At 35.0% G+C, this 23,658-nt stretch overlaps 5 protein-coding genes across 8 annotated transcripts; 4 read left to right on the forward strand and 1 right to left on the reverse strand.

Moving 5' to 3' along the window:
• Positions 1-7,964: 7,964 nt before the first annotated feature.
• On the reverse strand, positions 7,965-8,601 carry LOC110823515 (18.2 kDa class I heat shock protein). Its single transcript, XM_022053910.2, has one exon. It carries the CDS (start codon positions 8,591-8,593, stop codon positions 8,129-8,131), a length of 465 nt encoding a protein of 154 aa, XP_021909602.1. The 5' UTR covers positions 8,594-8,601; the 3' UTR covers positions 7,965-8,128.
• A 365-nt stretch (positions 8,602-8,966) lies between these two features.
• LOC110823516 (coiled-coil protein) lies at positions 8,967-9,691 on the forward strand. Its single transcript, XM_022053911.2, has 2 exons — positions 8,967-9,178; positions 9,288-9,691. Exons 1-2 carry the CDS (start codon positions 8,977-8,979, stop codon positions 9,527-9,529), a joined length of 444 nt encoding a protein of 147 aa, XP_021909603.1. The 5' UTR covers positions 8,967-8,976; the 3' UTR covers positions 9,530-9,691.
• Positions 9,692-11,530: 1,839 nt separating this feature from the next.
• On the forward strand, positions 11,531-13,375 carry LOC110823451 (Reticulon family protein). Of its 2 annotated transcripts, none has more exons than XM_088211830.1 (5): positions 11,531-11,704; positions 12,346-12,526; positions 12,618-12,759; positions 12,832-12,901; positions 12,981-13,375. In XM_088211830.1, exons 1-5 carry the CDS (start codon positions 11,593-11,595, stop codon positions 13,175-13,177), a joined length of 702 nt encoding a protein of 233 aa, XP_088067956.1. In that variant the 5' UTR covers positions 11,531-11,592; the 3' UTR covers positions 13,178-13,375. The 2 variants fall into 2 exon arrangements, with proteins under 2 accessions (XP_088067956.1, XP_021909526.1); XM_022053834.2 differs by having other exon boundaries at positions 11,533-11,704; positions 13,008-13,375.
• A 2,721-nt stretch (positions 13,376-16,096) lies between these two features.
• On the forward strand, positions 16,097-19,605 carry CYP77A5P (cytochrome P450, family 77, subfamily A, polypeptide 5). Of its 3 annotated transcripts, none has more exons than XM_022053944.2 (7): positions 16,097-16,771; positions 17,449-17,559; positions 17,662-17,878; positions 18,051-18,384; positions 18,495-18,556; positions 18,690-18,762; positions 19,149-19,605. In XM_022053944.2, coding segments are annotated over exons 1-7 (1,272 nt in total). In that variant the 5' UTR covers positions 16,097-16,297; the 3' UTR covers positions 19,150-19,605. The 3 variants fall into 3 exon arrangements, with proteins under 3 accessions (XP_021909636.1, XP_021909635.1, XP_021909634.1); XM_022053943.2 differs by lacking the exon at positions 19,149-19,605 and adding an exon at positions 18,875-19,086; XM_022053942.2 differs by lacking the exon at positions 19,149-19,605 and having other exon boundaries at positions 18,690-19,086.
• Positions 19,606-22,261: 2,656 nt separating this feature from the next.
• LOC110823340 (non-specific lipid-transfer protein 2-like) lies at positions 22,262-22,916 on the forward strand. The gene has a single exon (XM_022053702.2). The coding sequence runs from the start codon at positions 22,344-22,346 to the stop codon at positions 22,620-22,622; it is 279 nt and encodes a 92-aa protein (XP_021909394.1). The 5' UTR covers positions 22,262-22,343; the 3' UTR covers positions 22,623-22,916.
• The last annotated feature ends 742 nt before the right edge of the window (positions 22,917-23,658 follow it).

Consider the following 23,658-nt stretch of genomic DNA (forward strand, 5'->3'; position numbering starts at 1 on the left):
TTGATTCCTCAAATTTGTCTTTCTCTCACTCAATCAAACAATCAAGGATATTCAGTTCTGAAGTCTGATTCTAGCTCTCAATTAGTCTCTCCCGGTGTATGATTCTGCCATAGAATCTTAACAAAAAAATTTTTCTGGTTGCAGAGTACTCTGCTCTTTTAGTCAATAATACCGATCGGTACTTCTTCGTAGGACAGATCCTCCTGTAGCGAAAGAGGCTTGTGGGCCAAGATGTGAGAGGGGTCTAAGGTGTACTTGCATAGCATAGACACGTAAAACACATTATGAACCATTAAAAGTTCTAGAGACAGTGTCAATCTGTAGGCGGCGGTGCCAATTCTGTCGAAGATTTCAAATTGGCCAACAAATTGGAGCTTTAGTTTTTTCCACTTGCCAAACCTACTGTTCCCTTGAAATGAGTGACCTTAAGGAATACCTAATCACATTTTTCAAATTCCAAATCCCTCCTCTAGGTATCCGCATAACTCTTATGTCAGCTCTGAGTTGTCTGAATGTTTTTCCTGATCTTAACTATTTTAGCTGTAGTTTTCTCTACAAGATCTGAACCAAATAATCTTTTATCACCCACTTCTTCCCAACAGATCGACGATCTGCATGGGCGGCCATACAACGTCTCGTACAGAGTTATGCCAATACTTCCTTTGTACCTGTTATTGTTAGCGAACTCTATCAGGAGTAAATGATCATCTCAACAGCCCCCGAAGTCAAGAACACAAGCTCGGAGCATATCCTCTAATGTACAGATTGTCCTTTCTGATTATCCATCGGTTTGAGAGTGGAATGCAGTATTAAGGGATAGTTTCGTTTTAATGGCCTGCTGAAAACTAGAGCAGAACCGATAAGTGATCCTGAGGTTCCTGTCGGACACTACTGTCAGTGAGACTCCATGTAATCTGATTATCTTTCGGATATATATTCTTGCTAACTTGTCCAATGGGTCGGTCATTCTGATGGCTAAGAAGTGAAAAGACTTGGTAAGCCGGTCAACAATTACCTAGATGACATCATGTCATGAGCATATCCTAGGCAATCCTATTACGAAATTAATTGTGATATGTTCCCACTTATACTTCAGAATTGGTAATGACAGAAGTAGCCCGTCTGGGCGTTGATGCTCTGCCTTGACCTGCTGACATACCAAACATTTGGAAAAAAAGTCGGATGCATCTCTTTTCATCCCGTTCCACTAAAATTGGGGTTGCATACTTTGATACATCTTAGTGGTTTCAGAATGCATGACAAACTTTGAGCTATGGGCCTCTATCATGATGTTCCTTTTCAACTCAATATCAGCTGGAACATACACCCTATCCTGAAATCTAAGCAACTCATCGGCAAAGACTTGAAATTTTGAATTAACTCCTTGTTCTGCATCTTTCTTGAGGGTTGTTAGGGTCAAATCAGCGGATTGAGCTTTCTTTATTCTCTAAATCAACTCAAGTTGAATAATTAAGTGGGCCTTATTATCCTGCATTCTGAAACTATCAAGTGAGCTGATATACCTACACTTTTTCTGCTGAGTGCATCGGCTACCACGTTGCTCTTACCCGGGTGATATAAGATGTTGCAATCATAGTCTTTGAGGAGTTCTATCCATCTTCTCTGATGCATATTGAGATCCTTTTGAGTGAATATGTGTTTCAAGTTCTTATGGTCGGTATAGATCTGAAAGATCTCTCAATACAAATAATGACACCAAGTCTTAAAGGCGTGGATAATTGCAACAAGTTCTAATTCATAGGTGGGGTAATTTTTCTCATGACTCTTCAACTGTTTGAACCCATAGGCTATGACCTTCCCATACTACATCATAACACAACTCAACCCTAAGTAGGAGGCATCATTATAAACTGTATATCCACCCGATCCGCTCGGCAAGGCCAACACAGGTGCAGTAGTCAACTTTTTCTTTAGTTTTGAAAAACTCTTTTCACAATCATCGTTCCACTCAAACTTGACATTTTTCTTTGTGAGTCGAATCAGAGGAGCAGTTAGGTTAGAAAACACTTTCACAAACCTGCAGTAATAACCTTCCATCTCTAGAAAGCTTCGAATTTTCTTGACTGAGTTCAATTTTTCTCAGCTGATCACTGCCATAACTTTTTTAGAGTTCACTGACACTCCATCATTTGATATGATGTGCCCTAGGAAGGTGAGTCAGATGGTGAACATGTTCCTCTCTACTTTTTAAATAAACCAAGATATCATTGATGAATACAATGACAAACTGATCAAGAAATTTTCTGAAAATTCTGTTCATCAAATCTATGAAGATGTCTGGTGCATTAGTTAGTTCAAATGGCATGACCAGGAACTCATAGTATCCGTACCTGGTTAAAAAGCTGTTTTGGGAATGTCTTCTGCCCTAATCTTTACCTAATGGTAATATGAATGCAGGTCTATCTTGGAGAAGACCTGGACACCCTGTAATTGATCAATAAGGTCATCGATTCTGGGAAAGGGGTACTTGTTCTTGATTGTGACCATGTTCAGACTTCTGTAGTCAATACATAACCTCAATGTCCCATCTCTCTTTCTTGCGAATGTGACTCCAGCACACTAAGAAGACACACTATGTCGGATGAATTCATTATCCTGCAATTCATTAATATGTTTTCTCAGCTCCTCCATCTCAACACGACTCATGCGGTAAGGGGCAACCGAAATAGGCTGGGTGTCTGGCTGAAAGTTTATGGTGAATTCGACTTCTCTGTCCACTAGTAGTCTAGATAATTCATCCGAAAACACATTTGAAAAGTCTCGAACTACCGAAATCTCTTAAATATAAATTTCTTTCTTGGGTTTGCCTATTTAAAAAAAATAGTCGGGTTAAAGTACTTGATAATAGAAAAATTTACTATGAGGGAACAAATGTTAAAGAATTTTATTAATTTGTAAATGACACCTCATTAGGAGGGTTGAATACAAGTTTCATATGAAAACAATCTACAGTGGCATGATAGCCAGTTTATTCCTAAAATTACATCAAAGTCTCCCGTGTCAATTTCTATTAGTTCCACACTCAATTTCATATCTAGTATATTAATGATACAAGCTCTGTATATAACCTCTCCCAGTAGTATCCTACTTCCCAGAGTATACACAAACAACACAGAATCAAGTCTTTTAGGTAATACATTTAATTTTGATGCAAAAATATGTAAAACAAATGAATTTGAGGCACCAGTATCAATCAAAACATGTGCAAGATAGTTACAAATAATGTACCTACCCTGTACCATGTCTGGGTTGACTTCTATATCCTGATAAGTGAGGTTGTAAGCTTTGCCCTGAATAGGAGGTTTGGCCTAGTTCTGGTTTTTTGAGCACTCCCTTGCATAATGCTGGGCGCTTCCACATATGCGACAAGTGTTGTTGAGACGGTAGTATGGTCGATTCCTGTGATCCTTGCCATAGTGCTGGCAAGTCCTACCGCGTCCTGTTATTGGAATCTGATGGGGAGTCTAATTATCAGCCCAAGTCTCTTGTTCTGTTGAACATGTGCAGTAGGTGCTGGTCTGCGGTGTGAAACCGATGGCCTGAGGTTCCCCACTGCTATAAGGAAAATGTGAAAGTTCATCTCCACTAACTGTGCCTTGGCAAGAAAAACCGAATAAGTACTAAACTCGAACACATACAACTGTTATCTGATCTCAGGACAAAGATCCCACTCGAACTTTCTTGCCTTCCTGCCTTCATCCATCATGCTCTCAGGGCAATATCGGCCCAACTCTAGAAACTCTTGAGCATATTCTAATACAGTCATATCATCCTGAACCAGGTGTGTAAACTACATTTTCTTCAGATGTCGGGGATGCTCTGGAAGGTACTTTACATGAAAAGCCATCAAGAATTGTTCTCAAGTAACTGGAACGGGCATGGTGGCTTGTTTGAGTTGCCACCAGCAGCCTGCCTCTCCTACCAATATGTAAGTAGTAAATATGACTCTCTGTTCGGGAATTACACCAAGAGTCATGAATGCTTTATCTGTGTTAGCTAACCAGTATTCAGCCTTTTCAAAAGAGGATCCCCTTGCAAAAGTAGATGAGTTTAGTCTTTTATACCTCTCAATATAGTATAGGTCCATCATTGTTGGAATTAAGTCCCGTGGAAGAGGGACTGAACTGTGCTGAGAATGACTTAGATGGCCCTGTGGTGGTATTGGATGATACAGTGGAGGCATCGGATTGTACTGTGGTAGTGTCGAGTGATGCGGTTGTTGCACCGGGCTATATTGTGGTAGTGCTAGGTGGTACTGTGGATAGGGGACCAGATCATACTGTAGTGGTGCCGGGTAGTACTGTAAAGGAGAAGGGTCGTACCGGGGTGGCTCAACCTGTGGCAGCAGGGGAGGGTCAGGTAGCTCCCTCCTTTCCTCCCGGGCCTACTTGGCAGTAATGAGTATCTCCAACATTTTAAATAATCGGTCAACATCCTCTCTATGCGAACCCTCCTGGGTTGTTCAGTTTAGTGAGGGTCTTCTCTCATTATCTATCTGTACCTACATTTCACAAGGAACGGTTGAGTGATAATTTATTATTTTTGGTGTTTTCTAAGAATTTTGTGTAATGAATGGTTATGAGGAACGAGACTCTGATACAAACTGTAACGACCCCAGAAACTCTAAATGAGATAAATTATAAATTTAACGCGGAAGCAAAATAAATAGTTAGGATTTACATCCCTTACACAATAACTTAAAGTACAAAACAGAGCTTACGGAAATAACCTTTTTAAAAGAACAACTAATAACCAAAGAAATAAATAAAAAATAAACAAACTGAACGTCCTACTCGCAACTCTCTTGTGGATCGAGCTCTGGATCCTGGTATTCTTGATCTGAAATGGTTAATAAAAGAATGAGTTATACTAGCCTAATAAGAATATCATGCTACTCATCGACACAAAAATGAAAGTTGGTATAAATAATAAAACAACTAATGGAGCTCTTAATTTAAGTAAATTCGTTGGTCATAAATAAAATCATTTACCGCATACTTATCATAGCGAGATTTCTAAAAATAACCTATAGAGTCAATAACATAATACATATCATAATTTCATATGCAATCAGTCGGAACAACAATTTTCTCTTTTATCAACTTACTAGTATCCATTGGGGTCCATAAGGATATCTCTACTACGCGTGAACACTTTTTTAGCATTTTCAATTAACGAGCCATCCTCATACCCCATCTGGTATGAGTGCCAAGAGATACCATCCTTCAATACCCCGTCCGATATGAGAATAAAATAGGCCGTCCCCACACCACGTCTGGTATGAGCGTCAAATTACCAATTGTCGATACCTCGTATGGTACGAGGTAACGTTCACGGTACAGTTTCCTATATACCCGGTCCGTCTACCATCTCCCAAGATATTCAGTAAGGCTGTCGTTCATCCATCTACTTAATCAAACAATTTTCTATTTATCTTTAATTTTTAGTTTTCCAGTTCATCTGTAATCATATATAACAAGCAATACATGCATCAAAGAAATTCAATCGCATCATCATACCAATTTCAATATATTATCATGCATTCGAAAACTGTAAGATCAGACAATCAGTTAAACATAGCAAACAGTATAATTAACTGGTTTCAGCACTATTAGTAACCTGTAATTAATTATGAATATTTTCTCAGTTTCATAAAATACCATGTTATTTAAAATTAAACTTCAATTCTATAACAGGGAATAAGGTGAGGGATTCTTACTCAAATTGATGTTCGAAATGCTAAACTTTTGACTGCGCCTACCGGTGGTCCTCTGGTTCCCTGAATTTTTCTTCGAAGATTAACACACGTTTCGAGTACCTAGAAATACTCTAAAAAACCCAAAATTAGTGTTAAAACCCTTTTTGGCCAATTCTAAAATTTTGGCTCGGCGGCTTCACTGTGCTCCGGCGACGACACCGCCACCCGTGGCGGCTGTTTGCCTCGGGTTGGTAGTTTTCAGCCGGTTTTATACATATCTCTGTAAGAAAATATGTTAAGGAGTCTTGGTTGGTCCAAAAAATTGAAAAATCGAAGTTTACCAGCAGTGGGGTTCTCCGGTGCGGCGGCTCCACCAGCTCACCTTCACGGTTAAGTGTTTTGCTTCGGTCAACCTGTAGAGAAAGTAATGGTGATTACAATGGTGGAAAAATTACACGAAACAGGAATCAAGAAGGGCCTTATCGGATGCGATTTTTTTTTTTGGCGATGGCAGCGCTGGATTTTACCCGCAGTTTTTGATCAATCTGCTTGTCATTTTGCTCGGATTTGGCCATTGAGGTGTTTAAAATAGAATTTCGAGTAAAGAAATTTTTTTACCTCTTTTGGCAATCGGAAGTGGCTCCGACGCGGCAGCGGGCGACAGTCGGCTCCCTTCTTGGCGACTAGATCTTCTTCTCCGATGAGGGGGTCTGGCGGCTAGGGTTAGGGTTTGGTGTGAAGAAGATTATTTATATCCGTCGTGATTTGATCTGAGTCGTTAATCGCGTTTGATCTGCACCGTTCGATCGCGTTTAAATAGGAAGTAAATCTGGACCGTTCATCGTGTTTAATCGTGATTGTCCGATCGTATCTGAGGAGGGAATAGATTCGGACCGTCCGTGCGGAAAATGGATCCGGACTGTCCAATCGCAGGCACGTGGATCGCCAGTGTGGCCTCCTGCGTGGCACTGCGTCAGCGTCCCTTGCCACGCGACGTGCTCCGGTTCGTCGGGACTGTTGACTGAGCGTACTACATAATATAATTTTTTAAAATTACGTTTTGACCTCAATTTCTGATTTTTTTTTTTCAAAAATATTATCATAATCTAATTTTTTACTCCATTTTTTCCAAAAATTGTTTTCAATTTCATCATCTCTTTAATTTTTTTTTATTTTTATATTAAATAAAAATTGAGAAATAAATAAAAAAATTTATATTTATATATAATTTTAGTTACATTAAAATTAAATAAATTTAGGATATTACATTATATATATATATATATATACTTTGTCCTACTTTTTGTTAATGATAAGAAAATAAAATTTATTAAATTTTTTTAAAAAATATCTATTTATATAAATATAAGATTATTGGATAATAAAGAAGAAATTAATTAATTAATCATACTTAAAAAATTTATAATATAATTTAAATCAGATTATACAAATTGAGGACCCGTACCACCTTCACAAACACGACTTAATCACTACAATTCGGGATCACATGGTATTAAAAAAACTAAATAATCACGTCTTGCACAAATTTTTATAGAAATATCATTAATGATTTAAAATTATATTAAGTGTTTAGTGTTATTATTATATGCACACACCGCATATAACTGGAGCTAAATTACAAAATTATGCTGATTAATCAACCTAATTAATATTTTATTAAGTTCGATTATACTAATTGGAAAGAAGCTTTAACAGAGGCCCCTCTAAATTCTCTTCAATAGAAGAAAAAACAGATGATAAATTTTATCCTGAATAAAAATAAAAATTTAATATTTTAAATATTTTATTAAATATAAATTATAAATTTAATCAAAGTTTAGTTTAGTTTTTTTTTTATAAAAAAATTATTCGTTAAGCAGCATGATTAATGTTTTCATAATCTATGGGAATGGAAAAGCACGAGTTCTCATGGGGTTGCGTGTAAATTAGGAAGAAAAATAAGCTGATAAGTGCTTTTATTATTATTATGCAAAAGCTGATAAACCACTTTTGTTGACTTCTCTTTTGCTTTGCTTCTACTCATCATCATCCATTCCCTTTCTTTCAATTTCCCATTTTCTTTCAAAAGCACTTATCACGAGGCTTCTGTCTCAACTTAAATTATTGTTATTATTAATTACTCATTATAACATTTACGTTAATTCCAATTTAATCCTTTTAACGTCAAATAAAAAGAAATTTCAATCTATACGACGTCGCTTTCTATTTTAAGGGCGAGAACAAGTAAAATTATTTTATTTATATTATTATTTTATTATAATGTCGAATGTACATTATCCATTACAATTACAAACTCAGATACAGTCAGATTACATCGGCATTTTATCAAATAGTTCACATACTATAACACAACGCCAAGGATTTCTGACAGCCATGGCTTCCAAGCTCTCAACCAGAGATTTCAATGGCCTTAACATCAGGTTTCTTCACCTCCGCTTTCGGCACAGTCACGGTCAGCACCCCATTCTCCATCGACGCCATCACTTGGTCCATCTTCACGTTCTCTGGCAGCCTGAACCTCCTCGAAAACTTCCCGCTGCTGCGCTCCACGCGGTGCCAAGTATCATTCTTGTCCTCCTTCTCCACGTGCCTCTCGCCGCTGATCTGCAAAACCCTGTCGTCCTCTATCTCCACTTTCACCTCCTCTTTCTTCATCCCAGGGAGATCCGCCTTGAAGACGTGCGCCTCTGGGGTCTCCTTCCAGTCCACCCGTGTGTTAACGAATGCAGAATTATCCCGCGACATTGACGAGGAAGAGAAGGGGAAATCCTTGAATGGATCCCAAACGTCGAGCGAGAAGGGGTCGAAGACGTTGCTTCGTCGGCTGCCAAAGATGCTTGGAATGATCGACATGGTTAAGAAATCTCTGCTTTTTGTTTGTTTTGCTGCTAATTTTTTCTCGAGTAAATTATTCGATGGTGACAAAGAGGGTGGGTTCGTGAATTTATAGGACGGAGATGAGAATTCTAGAGAGAGAAATTCCAATTCCAGATGCTTCTTCAACCGTATCCATGGCGCCAAGTTAACGATTAACCCAATTAGAAGGATGAAGAACGTTCCAGGTAACTCAAGGCGGTTCCCTTGTATGGGCTTCCTGGCCCATTAATGTACGAGTTTGTAAATGGGCCTTCTGACCCAATAGATTAATTTCGATAAAATAGTTTTTTTTTTTTTAATTAGAAAATCAATCCGTTAAAACCCCAAAGATCATTTTATGTAAAACCCTAAAAATTACAATGAGGCGAACTTTCAATTTCCTATTCTCTCCTCCCGCTCTCAAATCAAGCCCTTCTCCTTCCCTAGTACCACCGTTCGTAGCATCGTCTCAATCCAAACTCATATTCTTCCCCTCTGTGTCTGATCGGTTCAGCAGATCTAAGTTCACGCAAACCTCGAACACGACTAGCCCCGTTGAAGTTGACGACACCAGTAAAGTAGGTAAACAAATATTGTTCCTTACTCCTCGAATTATTTGCTCCTTGATTTGCAGCTTGTTTGAAAAACTGAAATTAAGGATTGTCTAATACATGAATTTGTTTGGTTTCAGAGCTGAAAGAGCAAATCGAGAACTTTTTGCAGTCAGAGGAGGGAAATGAGGAGGCGATCTCATCCATTTTTGAGACAATCTTGAAGAGGAAGCTATCAGGAAAGCACGAGGAGAGCGACAACGAGCTGATGGACGAGCTTCGGGAGAAACCTGTTACTGATTTCATGGAGGATCCGCGTGAGTTCGGGGATCAGAGCGATGAAGATGTTGATAGTTTCAGTGACGAAGAAGAGGACAATTAATTTAGATCTCAGGCTAAAAGCTTATTTTGTTCGTATGGTTTTTGTTTATTTATTGGAAAGAAGAAAATGTGTAATTATTTTCTTATGAAGAAAATGTTATAGTGCGATAATATTAACTCCGTTAGTATTTAAAAAACGGAGTGAAATTATGTTTTGGTTTTACTTTCCTTAAGTCGCGTTAAAGAAAATTAATTTAAATAATTTACGTTAACAGTGTCAAATATCAAATCATGTTATCGATAATATTTTGGAATTCTTTTAAAAATATTATTATTTTTTTTTAAAGAAAAACTGTTATCGAGAATATTATTACCTAAATTAAGAAAAAACGTTTCTCAAAGGGGACACAAAAAAAGGAAAAAAAAAAAAAAAAAAAAAAAAAAGGGGTTAATCCAGGTGGCATTTTATATACAGGCTGTTTGATCGTTTTTAGGTGCCTAAAAGATAAGCATCAAGTTTCGAGTAGACGACGTGGAAAAATCAAGTAAGAAACGACGACGTATCTAGTAACATTTGGGAAAGTAGGCCAAGTTGATGAGAATCTGAGACTGACATGGAAAAGCACTCGACCCATGAGTACCCCAAGTGATAAAAAGTGGAAAAAAGAACAAGGGTACAAAAAGAAGCCGAAAGAATTGAATTGAATTGAATTGCAGAGAAAGTTCTTTCTTCAGGGTATCACCCGACCCGATGGCTGACATCACTTCATTTTCTTGTTCATCTTCAAAGGTAAAAGATTCAAAATGCTACAACACCGCTACAGAATTTGCTTGTAGTGCTTGTTTGTTGTGCCTTTCTTGCCCGCTCTCCGTAGCCTGGTGCTGCATCAAGATGCCTTGCAAGATCGCGTGGAGGGCTACGATTCGTGCCAAGAAGAATTGGGATTGTTGTTGTGGATCAGAGAAAAGAATTTTTGCTGCTGATTATTCTTCCTTTTCTGATATTGAACCAGATAGTCTGCCATCTAAGCGGCGTACATTCTATACAAATTCCGGCGTTTCGAGTAGTATTGGAGTTTGAATTTCAGCCCTGATTATTCATCTCCAGTTTCTCAAATGGGTTTTGAATTTTTGTCCATGTTATGGTAGAGGTTTATTCGTCTGTAAAAAGTATTTTTCTGGGTCAGAAATTAAGAGAGTATTTCTGATAATTTGCTGAGAGGGTTTGATTTTGTTTGGATTGAACGGTGAGAAATATGTGATCGAAGTTCTTCTACTGTATATTTAATTTAAAACAGGGATTTGTTGTTGATTGAAAGCTCTTCCTTCTCTCTTATATTTAATTTAGAGTTGAAAAATATAGAGTAAATTAATATACATGTTATATACTATTTTATTCAGTTTCTTTTTCTTGTTTGTTTGTTTATACTAAATTGTATTTTTAGACAGGTGGAGGGTATGACGATCCAATCTCTATCTTTTAAACGATTTTGGTTTAATTCCTACTTCAATAATTAGAGTGGTTCTTATCCAATTTTCTAAAGTTTAATAATCTAATTTTTAAGTACTAAATCGGTTTCAACACTAGATTATTGTATCAAATATCAAAATACGCTTACATGAACTTTAAAGTATGATTATATATACTTACAATTTGACTGAAAATAACTAAAGAAAATTTAAGTACTAAAAAGAAAAAGAAACAACTTGAATTGACCAAAAAGCTATGAGTATATGTATAATATATACACACACATGCATCACCACTCAAAAAGTTATTTTGATTCTGGTAGTATAAAATCTGGAAGAAAGGAAAATTATACGTAAAATATATACAACATAATACGTACTTCATTTTTATTTCTCCTCTGGTAGTGGTGACCATGCAAAGCAACCTTGGAAAAAGCCTAAGCCATTCCTTTCTTGTTAATATGTTTCTACCTTTCTCCCGAGTTCACCATGTAAAGCAAGCCATTCTTTTCTTGTTTATGTTTCTACTTTTCCCCCAAGCTTAGCACCCTTCCAAATTCATACATATATACATATATTATATATAGAGATTTGGTGCTCATTTAATCATAAGTATCACTGATCATCAACATATTTAGGATTCAACAAATCAACATGAGCATTCATACATCTTCATCTGATTCTGATGATGAGAGGATGAGAGGTTTACCATGTAGATTGTTTGGTCGTCAAAGGCCTATCCGCTCTGTTCTTGGAGGAGGAAAAGGTATTTTCGTTTTGTATGAATACATGTCATTTGTTCTTGTCTTTGACTTAAATCAGGTAAACATAAAACATTTTCATTACTGTTTATGCTGTAATTCACATCACCCCAAATTGCATCCATCTAATTCTTAACTGGGTATTTATATATTGTGTTTTTAATACTCTTGATATGTCGACATCACATATATTTTATATTTTGAGTTTTATTGAGTTATTCTGTCATATGTAGTGTACGAAATTCATTACGTTAAAATAATATTATAAACTAATGTGAGTGAAAATTTATTTATTAGGAGAGTTTTTTTAAATAAATTCATACTTTATTGCATTATATACTAATAATAACACAATAAATATGATATCAAACTAAAAACATATACAGAATTACAAGTGAAATTTGAATTTATGATTTCTAACAAAAAAACAAGCATAGCAACTATTCAGTTAAATAATATTTTGTGAACAACTTATATTACATAGTTAATATAATATTACAAAGAAATGAAAACTAAAAGGCCCTTCTCCCTCTCTCTCTCTCTATATCTATATATATATATATGTATGTATAAATTTGGTTGGTGAATTAATACATATTGGTGGCTGTATTGACTAATAAAATTGAGAAGTGTTGAGTTTTTGCAGTTGCTGATTTATTGTTATGGAAGGACAAGAAGGTATCAGCTACATTATTAATAGGAGTGACAACCATATGGTTTCTTTTTGAGGTTGCTGAATACAATTTAGTCACCCTCCTCTGTCATCTTTCCATCACCTTAATGCTCATTGCCTTCATCTGGTGCAACGCTGCTGAATTCTTCCAATGGTATATATATATATTATTCCCATGCACGTATATGTAATCATTTAACTATTTCATGAACGGACGTATAACATTCTTGATTAAATCTGATCAGGAAGAAACCAAAGATACCAGAACTGTTACTTCACGAATCTACCTTCAGAGAAGCTGCTTCAACCTTCCATATCAGATTCAATATGGTCCTGTCAAAGTTCTTTGACATTGCAAATGGAAAAGATCCAGCACTCTTCTTTCTGGTAATTACTACGTTTAATTAAGAATTATTTTATAATTTTTGAATTTTAACTTTCTGAAATTTTCTTTTTCAGATGATTCTGTTTCTCTATATATTATCGGTGATTGGAACATATTTTAGCTTTGTAAATCTACTTGCCTTGAGTAAGAATCTAGCTACCATATTCTTCTATATATATATACTACATTTTCATGATAATGTTTTTAAATTGTGCTAATTAAGTTGGTTACCGGGGAAAAAATCAATTAGGTTTCGTCGGGATGCTATTAATTCCGTATCTATATGATCGATATGAGGATGAGGTTGATATTCTTGCTGCAAAAATGATGAGGAAACTGAAGAAATTTTACAGGAGGCTTGACTCAAATGTTCTTGACAAGATACCAAGAGGAACAGCAAAGGAAAAGAAACACGAGTAATTAATTTAATTACACAGGGGGGGGTAAATAATTTCTACAGTTAAATTAATTAAATCGCATCATCCCTGTTAATGAATTTAATTTTTAACATTGAATCGAATATTATTGACTCATAATATATCTATAAAGTAGTAAATTTTATATTTTTAATAAAATTTAAACTCATGGCTTCAATAAAATAAAATATTTTATTCGTTATTTCAACATGTGTCTATATAGGATTTAAATAATTCACGAAACATATCAATATTTTATCTTATTTAACAAATAAAAGTAGTTTTGCTTTACAACAAAAAATGAGGTAGTCAGATAAATTATGAAACTTGAAACCACTAAAAATGGAGATATATGACTTTACTAGAAATACCCAATTTAATTAAAATGAAGTAGTGGGGTACTAGTGTTCCAATTCAGAATTTCATTATTTAATATCTGCAGCTTCCTTTATGTTTATGCTTAATGGGAGCAAACAAAATGAGTCCACAATCACAAAACATGTGTACAATTATTATTCACACAGAAAGAAGAACACCCAATAAATATGTACGTATATATATATATATGTGTGTGTGTGTGTGTAAGTAAAATCCAAATCCTGTTTTGGAGTTTTTCAATGATATAAGCAAAAACAATCCCTAATTGGCCTCCACAAAGCATTAATAAATGGAACCCTTAAAAGGGCTTATATATAAAGCTGAGACTTTTCCATAGACTACTCTACTCCTCCACTAATTAACCAAATAATTGCATTAATTAATCCTTATAATCCCCTTTTCGGTAATTTACGAATGACTACGGACTAGTTTCTACATTCCCCAGTTTAACATGCTTGATAGTTAATTAATTAACTAATTAATTAAAGTAATTAAGTCTCGGAATAAATGAAAAAGTGGGTTGTAATTACTAACTTAAGTTTAAATGCGTTTTGTAAGTGCTTACCACTCACATTCATCACATGTGCGCACTGTGACCAAAATAGCTTATAATTGATTGTCATGTCGGTTCTTTTTTTTTTCTTTTTTTTTTTCCCCATTAATTATTGAAAAATTTGTCACTTTTCTATTAGTCTCCGAAATTAAATATCTCTTAATGAATCTAAATAAACCGATTTACAATTGAAAACTTGTTAATGAATGTATTGAATTTTTTTGAATCATTATTTAATTTTCCTCTGACAAGAAACAGTGGGAGTATATGTAAATACCAATTACTATTTCTAGTGTTAGCTATGGTGGATGAGTTGACCCACTATCCCCTCCGTGTCAAAGTTCTAATGTTTTTGCCTGCCAACTCTAGTGCAAATTTTTTAAACAAGAATATAGAAATATAATATCACCCCAATTTGACCTCTTGAGCAAATTTATATAAGAAGGCCTCTTATGGGTCTCATCTCTTCTCACCCAACACCTCCCAAGTAAGTACGAGGAGATTTTCTCAAGGCGGTGAGAAGCCAAAAGAGAGTAGATGGTGAGACAATGGGGAGGAATTCTAGCCGTTGATGGGTCTGAAAATATTGGTGTGATCGACGGTGGTGGTGGTCGTAGTTACTTAACGATCTTCTTGATCTGGTTAGGTTTGATGAGTCTATGCATGATGGCTAGTTCGATTTTGTCATGTGCGGATGGAGTTTCGAAAGAGAAAACTTGTTCGGCTGATGATTCGACAATCTATAGTGCTGGATGTGCTGCTGGTTGTGGTGCAGCCTGTGGTGCATGACTTTAATTCTTCTCCTTCTTGTTCAACAGCTTAATTTTCCTCATTATAACATATCACAAGAATACCCAGAAAAAAAAGAAGCTAATTAACTTCCATTAATGTAGTTTCGTTTCCCTTTAGACTACATATGTGTGTACGTACTGCTTGCTTACTTCTCTTAATGCTTTTAAGAGAGAGCATTTGTTTTGACATGTCTCTAGTACTACTTTATCTCTCTCTATATGTCTGTGTGTGTGTATCTCTTAAAACCCACTTTTATGATCTTACAAAACTTCCAAGTGTAAAGTCAGAAAAAATTATCATTAGAAAATAAAAGATAAATCTCAAAAGAAAAAGAGTAGCCAAGATGGGTAAGGTTGACTTCTTGGATGAATTTTTTTTTTTTTTTTTTCTAATAAATCTTTCAATTTTGTAGAATGGTCTTGACTTTAATGGAATGATATATTCAAACATGTATTATTTATTACAATAGATAATACGTATATAGTTTTTTTTTCTTATCTTAAACTTAATGATATACATGTGTGTGTATACATTCTTTTTTGTTCGGATGAAGTAAACTTTGCATTAAAGAAAAATTAAGCCACAAGAGCAGTACAAAATAGAGTCGGGTACTAGGCCAACAAATAGAAAGTGCATTAATGACTGATCTGATAACAGTGGCTCTTCCACCCAACATTTGCAGTAGGTATCTAAGCATTCCATGACCTCTCTACCTTTCTTCAAATAGGAGGTGAGAAATTGCAGAAGCATTAGCATTAACTTTTTCTCACAATTTTGAAACTGAGATATGGTAGAAAAATTATAAATTTTTTTGAAATCTTTACAAAAAAAATCGTACCAGTATCTTAATTAAAGTTAGAGTACAGATGAGTGAGTTCTTTTTGCATTTGAGAAATCCACCATAAAGTTGTTAGAGCTATTAGTTTAGAGAAAATTAATTTTTAATTAAACTTAGTAAGCTTATATCACAAGCAAAAATGGTATCTTCACTTGTAATGAACAACAAAAAAAAAGAATCCAACGGTAACCATGATAAACGATTGAAAATCCAAGGGTTATACAATCAATGTAGATAAATTATAATTCTGAAAATAAAAAATCTAATTTAGTTTAAACATATCTTAACCATAAATATATTTTATAAACACAACTTGTTGAATTTCTGCTCTTATAATATTTATGTATACCCGTGAGCTACCAGAGGACAATGAGAAAACTCAAAAACAGAACGTCAGGATCACCGACTTTTAAAAAACTGAAAACCCGACCGCCCTTTTACTTCTCCTTCTCCTCCAATCAGCAACAAAAAAATGAAGAAAGAAAAACAATGGAAGCTCTTCACATATCTCCCTCAAAATCCAATCAAAAATCACCAAAATCCCTAATTCCCCATATACCCAGATGGCCTGTCCCTCAATTGACTCTCTCCGTCCCTTTCTTGGGTCAGTCCCCAAACACCCAGGATCTTCATATTATTCAAAACCAACCTGGCAACCCATTTGCAGGATCTTTGCAACGAAGGCAGTGGCGGAAACGGAGGCGACCTTTGGCTTCAAGAATCTTATGGAAACTCTGACTGTAAATGTTCGGAGAGCACAGAGCAGGCCGCTGAATGTGCCGCTTATTGCTCCTTTTACTATTGCTTCTTCTAGGCTTGACCGAGTTGAGAATGTGGCAATTAGGATAGAGTTGGATAATGGGTGTGTTGGGTGGGGTGAGGCTCCGATTTTGCCTTTTGTAACTGCTGAGGATCAGCTGATAGCCATGGCTAAAGCCAGAGAGGTCTGTCAGTTGCTCAGAAGTAGTCCGCCGATGACCCTCGCTGCTGTTCTGGGGGAAGTTGGTGAAGTTCTTCATGGCCATGAGGTTGCTTCTGTGAGTAATCATACTGTCACTAGTGCTCTCTGTTTTTATGTGTAGCGTTCATGGTCATACTCACATATTACCGTGATCTTCATTGTTTTTAATTTTCTTGTAAGCTGTAACTAAAGGAAGGAATAGCAATCTTTTCATGGTTTTCTCAGAAATTGGATGTGTCTAAGTGATTCATGCTAGTTTCTTGTGTTCTTTCAAACAGAAAGATATTTGCTTTACTAATTCATAGGCAAAGATTCTGTGTTAAAATGAGTGGCTCCAATTAGGCTGAAGCTTTCAATAATTATGTCTTCGCACAATATAAGTAAGTGTAACGTATGAAATACTTTAAGGGATTCTCTGTATGCATTCCCTTTAGAAGTATTGGCAAAGTAAATTATAAATTGTTTCCACAAAGTAGCATCATAGGACTCGCTTTCATGGTTGTTAATACAGGCAAATGCTAAATAGGAATTGAATATGTAATTGTACTTCTCCCAGAATTGTATTTATTTTTATTTGGACAACTTTGGTAAACAAATGCAGCAATTCCATCATTCTGATGGATATGTGAATTTATTTGTTCCGTGCATAGTTAATATAAACTGAACCTAAACTTTCTTATGTATTTGCTTTGACATCTATAACCTTTGAAAGTGAGAGGTTCTGTAGTTCTCATTATACTGATTCTTTTGAAGGTTAGGGCAGGTGTCGAGATGGCATTGATTGATGCAGCTGCCAATAGTATTGGCATACCTCTGTGGAGACTATTTGGCGGAGTTTCAAATGCTATAACCACCGATATAACAGTTCAGTTCCTATCTTATTGATGATTGTCTCATTACCAAGAATATATACTTTTATGTTCAATACAACAAAACTATAGCATTCACTGACTTTTTAATATGCAGATTCCAATTGTTTCCCCTGCTGAAGCTGCCGAGTTGGCTTCAAAGTATCGCAAACAAGGATTCACAACTCTGAAGCTGAAGGTGGGAAAGAACTTGAAGGCAGACATGGAAGTTTTACAGGCTATACGTGAAGCTCATCCTAATTGTTCATTTGTTTTGGATGCTAATGAAGGCTACAAACCAAGGGAGGCTGTTGAAGTTCTTGAAAAGTTACATGGTAAATTATTCTACTCTGTGTAAATTCTCATTCTGCGTAGCATCTTCAAGGTAAACTGAGAGCAAAACATTGAACTTCTGGCTTGTGCATGAATGTCCCTCTATTGTCTATGCATGTTTATTAGTATCTAGCGTTCTTTATTCCTGAAGCTCAGGTTCTTTGTTTCATGCAGAAATGGGTGTTATTCCTGCTCTTTTTGAGCAACCTGTTCATAGAGACGATTGGGAAGGTCTTGGTTATGTTACTCATGTTGCAAAAAATAAATATGGCGTCTCCGTTGCTGCTGATGAAAGCTGTCGTAGTTTAGCTGACCTTAAGAAAATAGTAGAAGCAGATCTTGCAGATGTGGTTAACATTAAACTTGCTAAAGTTGGGGTCCTTGGGGCCCTTGAAATTATTGAAGTGGCTAGAGCATCAGAACTAAATCTGATGATTGGTGGTATGGTTGAAACTAGATTAGCTATGGGCTTTGCTGGTCATCTTGCTGCTGGCCTTGGGTGTTTCAAGTACGTATTTGTTCATTCTTGGGAACTAAAAAAAAAAAAGAAACAATAAACACTTGTTTCTGCTTTGAATATTTATTGTTCAAGTTTTGATTTGGGAGGATACTGTGCAGACACATTGACCTAGACACACCGCTACTTCTATCTGAAGATCCAGTTCTTGAGGGTTATGAAGGTACTTTCTGCCTACATATTTAACTTTAGAACGCATGGAATTTGATTTTTACTCAGAAAATAACCTGGCATGCCTATGTTTTAATTTTGCAACATTTTGGCTATTTGAAAATTCGTGGTTAATTTCTGGGCAGTGTTTGGTGCTGTTTACAAGTTTACAAATGCTAGAGGTCATGGTGGTTTTTTACACTGGGATAGTGCCGAATGGTAAATCTTTGACTCTCTGTCAATTTTGCTTTTCAGATATGTTTAATATTAGTTGTGCTTCTGCTTTACCATTGTTGTAATAGAGGCTGCTTCATTGCTACTTACTGGTCAGAAATAACACCAGGCATGTTTGGTAAACCGTTGAAAAAGAAGGTGAAGTGGCAAAATGAAAGGATCACTTACCACTAAGTTGCCTCTTTTACCCCGTTCAAGACGTTTTTTTTTTTTCTGCATGAATCTTACATTTGTGAAACTGGCTCCATATTCGCCCTTGGTTTCTGCGTTATAAATTAATCTATCTTCTTGACAAGTTTTTATCCAAAATTCAAAGGTAAGTTCTTCTTATGCTTCTTCTACATCCAAGCAATCTTATCTATCACCTGCAGAGCCAACCATAATAAATGCTTGTTACTCTTGTCCAACTGTGTGATCAAGGAGCTTACTGTAAACTTCAATAGAAGCAGAAGATTTTTTTTTTATTTTTAGGGGTCGCTGGCAAGTATATAAGCAGGGATAAAGAGTGTCGGCGTGCGGGTTAAAGAAATTCACAGAGAGTAGTGCAGTGTATGTTGCTTTAGGAAAATCTCTTTACTGAAAGTCGGTTTTGGCCATGAGTGTCAGAACTGTATAATTTTAGGTATCTGAACTTAGCTTCTAGAGATAGAATCATCACTTGTTCTATGTCCTTGTTGTGGTGAAATCTGATGTAATTGTTTTAATGATGTCTCTGCATATGCCACGCATTCTTCTAGCTTTACCCTCTCATCCTGAATCCTGCAGCGACTCTGGCAAGAACCCTTGATGACAATTGTTTTTGTCCTGTAATATCTTTTTGATGGCTGATATCATTTTGGCAATATGCATGTAGCATACGTACATATATGCACGTATTATTAGTATGTATATGTGTATCATTTTACTCCCATCACAGATTCACAATTCTGAACGGTGAAGTGCATTAGAATGATATTTGCAATAAACCAAGAATTCTTTTATATATATAAAAAAAAAAGTCAATTAAAAGAGAAAAACTGCAAAATTGTATTATAATGACAAGAACAATTACTCTGTGGAATTGAAATAATGCATTTTAAGTTCTAAATAAGATGATGGATTCAAAAAGCTGAGGGTTTTGAGTTGAAATAGTGGTTTGACATTAACTCTATTTGCCATTACAGACTTGTATAGAATCACAGTAAATACTAAATAGGAAAGTAGTAGATTTCCTAAATGATCAAAAGGGAGCTTCTGATCTTTATTCTCTCATCTCCTCCAACACTATGCAAAAGTAAATTGTTGCATTTGCATGCCTAATAATCCTCACCATCTTCCGTTTACAAATATGTAATTTTATATATTAATTTAATTTTACATCCAACATAGTTTTTATACTTAGTAAAATTGATTCATTTTTTTTTAATAAAAAATTTAGCTAAAATATCAAATGAAATGGAGATTTAGATGAAGATAGCCATCTAAATTTAAAGTAAATATTTTTAGTAATTTTACTTGTTAATCTTTGTGGTTATAGAATTGAATATATATATATATATATATTAATAATTGTAGTTTAAAAATAGAAGGGGAAAACTTTTTAAGTGGAATAAAGCAATGATTATAGCAGCACTATGGAATGGTTATAATTAATTAAAGAAGTAAATTTACAGAAGAGAAGTAAGCGTGAAGATGGAAAGTTGAGAGGGGAATGATTGATTTTAGGCCCCCACCACCATAATCATCCATTTCAACCACTCTAATTTCCACTTTAAATTCACCCTTTCATATCATCCTTCACCACCTATGTGTATAATCTGTCTATATCAACAAAAATTTTGTATATGCATAATGGGTATAATATATATATATATATATGTGTGTGTGTGTACATGTATGTGATGAAAGTCAACTCGTGCTCTCTTTAAACCCCTTCGATCCCATTGAGGGTTCTTTGTCAAGTTTATAAATGAAATAAAATTGAAATGTCTAAAACTCATTAAATTAATGTAACTACATACAAGTAATTATGTATATATTTCACTTGGTGAAAAGGTGAGTGAATATAATTGTAGTTACATCAGACATTAGTAGTAACAATAATTAAGATGGAAACAGCGATTAGCCATTGAAATCCAATCATTATATTCCTCTTTTATGTACAAGCATGCTCCTGAATGATCTCACATTCCAATTATAATAAGGTTTATCCATATATATATATATATACAATCTACATAAAGTTTTTAAGTATATAAATATTGTAATTGGGTCTTATAATTTTAAAAAATTCTTTCATAATTTTACCATTATTAACTAACTAAATCTTGCTTGTGTTATATATGTTGTTCATATTTAGAAAAACTCATGTGGGTTTCGAGTTTTATTTTCTCTTCTTAAAAAAAATAGAGAAAATAAAAACTGAAAAGAGCACCGAAAGGCAGTCGATGATTTGATTGGTAGCCAAGTTTGAAAACCAAAAACAAAAAAAGCTAATCGATGTGGGAGTACATCTGATGTGATCTCTCTTGTACAATTTAATTCGGTGGATGCACGCAGCCGTATCATGCTAATCATTGCCAATACAACCCTTATACTTTCCTCCAATTATATATACACACACACACACACACAATATAATGAGTAGATTCCGACGTGATCTAATGGCTATTACAAGCTAGAATATATATATATATATATGTACACAAAGATACATATAATATGGTACAAGTACTATTTTCGATTAATATTATATGAAATTAAGAATGATTGAGCCAATTAGTGTATAGTATGATGACAAGTGTGTGAGTGTGCATCAAAGGTAGCTTCCTATATGGGTAGTATATGTACTATGTAGGGTCAATCACACTTGACCTCCATACTCTATAAATATATAAATATAATATTACTACTATATATATTATCGTGACTAAATTCTCAGTACATGATATAATTATAGAATAATTTTTTATCATTATATAAAAAATAACACCAAATTTTACTTTATGTAATAAAGTGCACTAATTATATTTTTGTAAGACTTTGTAAAAAAATTATATAAAAACAAAATTTAAAGAGTATTAATTATATTTTTAGTTGATAAAATTTATCTAATAAAATTTTATAATCTATTATCTTATATATTAAATTTTATAATGTGTAACGTATGTATATATTCTTTTTATTTAATTTTTAAAGCAATTTCTTAACTTATGTTTAGATATAAAGTTAATGGATTTAGAGGAGTGTGGGACCAAAAGAAGAAGTTAATTTTCACAGTTGCTTTGGTAAATTAGTCAATAAACAATCAGTAATTAACCCACACTAGAGGTTAATGACATGAAGCTGCCTTTCACTCTTGCTTTAATTTGCTTTGGATCTCTCCTTGATGTGATTTTTGTATTTTAATTAAAAACATAATCAAATTTAACAAACATCAGTTTGATCTTAATACTAATATCAATATTTGACTGATCTCTGGCTTTCCAACTCTATAAATTGAAATGTGAGGCATCCCACCAGAAACTCACCACTACCTCTCTTTCTCACACCCAAGAAAGCAAAAATCTTCTTAAAGTAAATACCAAATGAAGGCAAAACACATTTCAGTCTTCACCCTTCTGGTACTTCTTCTGGCGGAAGCAGAGGTTTCAATGGCGGTCACCTGCACACCCACCCAGCTAAGCTCTTGTGTCAGTGCAATCACATCTTCTTCTCCACCAACCAAGCTCTGCTGCACCAAGATCAGAGAACAGAGGCCTTGTCTTTGCCAGTACATGAAGAATCAAACTCTCAGGAAATTCATTAACACACCAAATGCCAAACGAGTTGCCAAAACTTGTGGCACACCCTTCCCCACCTGCTAAGACTTAAATCACTTATATATTTATATATGTAAGCTATTTTCACGTCTGTTTCTCTACATTTACATGTGTTTCTTACATATACTCTGTTGGGTGGGAGATTACATAGTTGTTAATTTATATTATACATATATATAGAGCTCTGTCTGGTGTGAGATTGATGCCATGTTATGGTAGTTTCTGTAATGGGTCTGAAGTGTCTTTCCTGTTCCGGTCTTCTCTGGTGTGATTTTCATCATGTTCTAATTGTTGCAAGCTCAGTACTGTAATGGAAATCAATGTTGGATATTAGCATAATGCCTTCTCCACTTGCTATTTCATTAAATCTTTTTAACAGTTAATCAGCAAGTGAAGTGCATATCCGTTTTCTCTGTAAAGCTTCTCGGAGTATTGAGTTCTGGGTAGCTGCTAGTTTCTTTAAGAAGCTTAAGAGTAAGAATGGACAAAAGGAACAGATGGCTGCAAATGACGACATGATTTTTTCTTCCGGTTAATAACAAAATCAGTTTCACTGGACAATAGACCACTGGTAAAAAAATCAAGATGGTACCTGGAAGAATTCAATCAATCATGTATTTGGATAGACTAGTATTGAAAAGTTCAATCAGATGCATTCCAGAGCTTTCAGGTGCCCCTCAGTTTGAACTGAATGTAAAGGAATAACTATAAATCCCAAGAACCTGAAGTTTTAGTCAGTCATAGAATAAGAAAAAGAAACATAGAGAGCTAAACTCATTATGATGATAGAACCATGAATCACCAATCATTTTCTTGCAGAAATGAGTAAGGAACAAAGATATATATGCCTTGGGTTTCAGACTCGGATCACGCAGTGTGATAAATTAACGAGCAAACAAAGAATTATCTGTTTAGGTGAAAGTGATCAACCCGACTGATTTAACTGTGAAAGACTATGGAAATTACTGTGTATTTCTTCCTTTCTTTTCCAAAACCAAGTCTCTGTCCGCTAAAATTTAAGTCATTCAGTCATGCTATAGGACTACCCAACAATTTCTCCCAGTAAATTGGTTTCTTTCAG

This window comes from Carica papaya, chromosome 9, assembly GCF_054855325.1.
Source record: "Carica papaya isolate Zhongbai chromosome 9, ASM5485532v1, whole genome shotgun sequence".
Lineage (NCBI taxonomy): Eukaryota > Viridiplantae > Streptophyta > Magnoliopsida > Brassicales > Caricaceae > Carica > Carica papaya.

Bases quoted from the DNA above. Each gene is read 5' to 3' on its own strand.
- LOC110823515 (XM_022053910.2), bottom strand. From the start codon at position 8,593: ATGTCGATCATTCCAAGCATCTTTGGCAGCCGACGAAGCAACGTCTTC.
- LOC110823516 (XM_022053911.2), top strand. From the start codon at position 8,977: ATGAGGCGAACTTTCAATTTCCTATTCTCTCCTCCCGCTCTCAAATCA. The intron at 9,179-9,287 runs GTAAACAAATAT...GTTTGGTTTCAG, and splicing joins TGACGACACCAGTAAAGTAG to AGCTGAAAGAGCAAATCGAG.
- LOC110823451 (XM_088211830.1), top strand. From the start codon at position 11,593: ATGAGCATTCATACATCTTCATCTGATTCTGATGATGAGAGGATGAGA. The intron at 11,705-12,345 runs GTATTTTCGTTT...GAGTTTTTGCAG, and splicing joins TGTTCTTGGAGGAGGAAAAG to TTGCTGATTTATTGTTATGG. The intron at 12,527-12,617 runs GTATATATATAT...AAATCTGATCAG, and splicing joins GCTGCTGAATTCTTCCAATG to GAAGAAACCAAAGATACCAG.
- CYP77A5P (XM_022053942.2), top strand. From the start codon at position 16,298: ATGGCCTGTCCCTCAATTGACTCTCTCCGTCCCTTTCTTGGGTCAGTC. The intron at 18,385-18,494 runs GTACGTATTTGT...GATACTGTGCAG, and splicing joins GCTGGCCTTGGGTGTTTCAA to ACACATTGACCTAGACACAC. The intron at 18,557-18,689 runs GTACTTTCTGCC...ATTTCTGGGCAG, and splicing joins AGTTCTTGAGGGTTATGAAG to TGTTTGGTGCTGTTTACAAG.
- LOC110823340 (XM_022053702.2), top strand. From the start codon at position 22,344: ATGAAGGCAAAACACATTTCAGTCTTCACCCTTCTGGTACTTCTTCTG.